This window comes from Nanorana parkeri, unplaced genomic scaffold (assembly GCF_000935625.1).
Source record: "Nanorana parkeri isolate BGI_ZX_2015 unplaced genomic scaffold, ASM93562v1 scaffold911, whole genome shotgun sequence".
NCBI lineage: Eukaryota > Metazoa > Chordata > Amphibia > Anura > Dicroglossidae > Nanorana > Nanorana parkeri.
Window position 1 is genome coordinate 362289 of NW_017307179.1, and position 2340 is coordinate 364628.

Genomic DNA, 2340 nt, shown 5'->3' on the forward strand with positions numbered 1-2340 from the left:
GGTGTCTGTACAGCCGCCGGATCGTTTGTACCGTGCACCCCCCCCCCCCCCCCCCCCCCCCCGCCGCTGTTCGACCACACTGCTTAGTAGCAGATAAATACAGAATTGTGTGCGAGTGACGCCGCTGCTCTCCATCCAGCATGCAAAGTAACAGCTTCGGATGACAGCATGCTCTGGAACGGGTCCCTCTTATAAATTTTACTATGGCAGTTTCTCCCCGAGTGAAAGTGACTAATCAATGTGAACAAATTAAACAGATTTGCATTGTAATACATCAGAGGCAGGAACACTCCGGCTTCTATGGAACTACAAATTGCATTTGAGGCATTGCAAGACTGACAGGCATTGGCACGGCTCCCAGAGGCAGAAGCCTGCCCACCCCTGTGATACATAATCAGCATATTCCTATCGGGAGGATTGTATACGCGGCTAGCGCAATCCTTCACAATGAAAGTATTTATATAGAACATTTCAGGAACGTGCAGCCCCAACCATCAATAGACTGTGATGATGGCAGTATGTTATAAGCTGGGGATGCACCGATACCGGTTTCTCGGTATCGAGTATTGATATTCGTTTTCCGGTACTCGGCGATACCGGAAGTCCCATTAAGGAAGCCAGACGGTGTGTAATGACTCCCCGCCCGGCTTCCCGATTAGCAGGGAAGACGTCTCCATGCTCCCTCGTCACCAGGTGACTAGAAAGCATGGAGGCGGCTTTCTGGCCAATCACGAAGCCAGGTGCCGTATAATGACGCGTTGCCCGGCAAGCCAACTCCATGCTCCCTCGTCAACAAGTGACGAGGGAGGATGGAGCCGGCTTTCTGGCCATTAAAAGGAGAACTATGAGGGGGAGGGGGGGGAGGGGGTGCTTTTCACTCACCTCATAGTTCTAGCCGACCTGTGACAATGAGACTGTCACGGGTCGGCTCAGTAGATCTCGAAGTGAGCGAACACATACCGGCGTTCGCTCACTTCTCGATCTTGTCACGGCTCTCAGCCGTGACAGGGGGAGGGGCTGGATACCCCCCACCCCGATCCACCAGCACTGACTGGCGTAACGGTGCGGGTACAGCTGGCTCTGCCTCTAGATAGGCGGAGCCAGCTGTCACTCACGCAGCTGGGCGGATCTCGACATCGATGTCGAGATCCGCTCCGGCGTCTCAGTATACCGCGAGCTGTAGCTCCCTATATACTGAGCCTAGGGTAGGAAGCCAGGTGCCGTATTATGACTGTGTATTATCCTGAGTGGTAAGCTGGCTTCTTGCTCCCTCGTCACCAAGAGACGAGGGAGCGTGAAGTCGGCTTTCTAGCCAATCAGAAAGCCGGGAAAAAAAAAACCGGGCTTCCTGATTGGCTTCATGCTCCCTCATCACTTGTAATGACTCGCTGCCCGGCTTCCCGCGATTCCAGAAGCTCAGGTATCAGGCCTCATCAGGCACGAGTACTCGCCCAAATGCTCGGCACCAGTATCGGCACATCTCTATTATAAAACCACAAGAATACAGTTCGGACGGTTCCAGTCATCTTACCGGTGCGCTCCCCCCTGCGAGGAGCTGTATCATCTGCTGCATCATCTGTTGCTGAGCGTTGCTGCTGCCCCCTGCTGGAGAGGCACTGCTGGGCGTGGAGGGGGACGTGTTCTCGGGGGCTGTACTTCCGCTGGACGCCGGCGGCACTCCGGGGATACTGAAAGCACCAAAACTGTTAACAAAAGCCTCAATAAGATTTAAGTACAGAAAATGCAGGCGGCTTCCAAAGGTCCTGTTCACACTGCATGTTAAAAGGTAAAAATAAACCCAAAAATGCAACCTCCCGTAACAATATGGTGACCGGTTACAACCCCAGGCACCCTCTGGGAGGACACCATAATGGGTGACAGTCTGGGAATGGACAGTGAAGCATTAAAAAAAAGGTGGAGGTGCTGTTGGGAACACCCATCCCAATGCAACTGACATCAGGATGTAGATCTACCACTGAGAATGTGTCTCCATATCCAGCTGGCAGCAGAGGCCGGTCACCACCACAGGGGCTCTGGACTGACAGAGGCACAAGGTAAGAGTTTCTCTGCAGAGAGCAATTGTCCCAAATTAAAAGGCACAGTACTCCTTTAACTACCTCCAGGCTGGCCGTAGTAGAAAAATGGCCGGCCCGGAGCTCTCTAGATCTGAGCGGGCGTCTTTAGACGTCCGCTCAGGCACGCCCCGTCGCGCACGCCGCTCGGCACGCGCGTGCGGGTTACGGCCGAAATTCAAAAACAGGCAGCGATGCCTGTCACCATACAAGCGATCCGCCGGCTGTAGAGCCGGCGGATCGCCTGTATGGGGTGCCGATCGGTCCC

General features: G+C 54.3%; 1 protein-coding gene across 1 annotated transcript in view; it reads right to left on the reverse strand.

Annotated features, from left to right (window-relative positions):
* The window catches only part of LOC108794911 (ubiquilin-4-like), a 28199-nt gene that overhangs the window by 6128 nt on the left and 19731 nt on the right, over positions 1-2340 (reverse strand). Inside the window, exon 10 of the mRNA XM_018566054.1 lies at positions 1532-1703. Coding sequence (XP_018421556.1) covers positions 1532-1703 — 172 coding nt within the window. The remainder of the gene's footprint in view (positions 1-1531; positions 1704-2340) is intronic.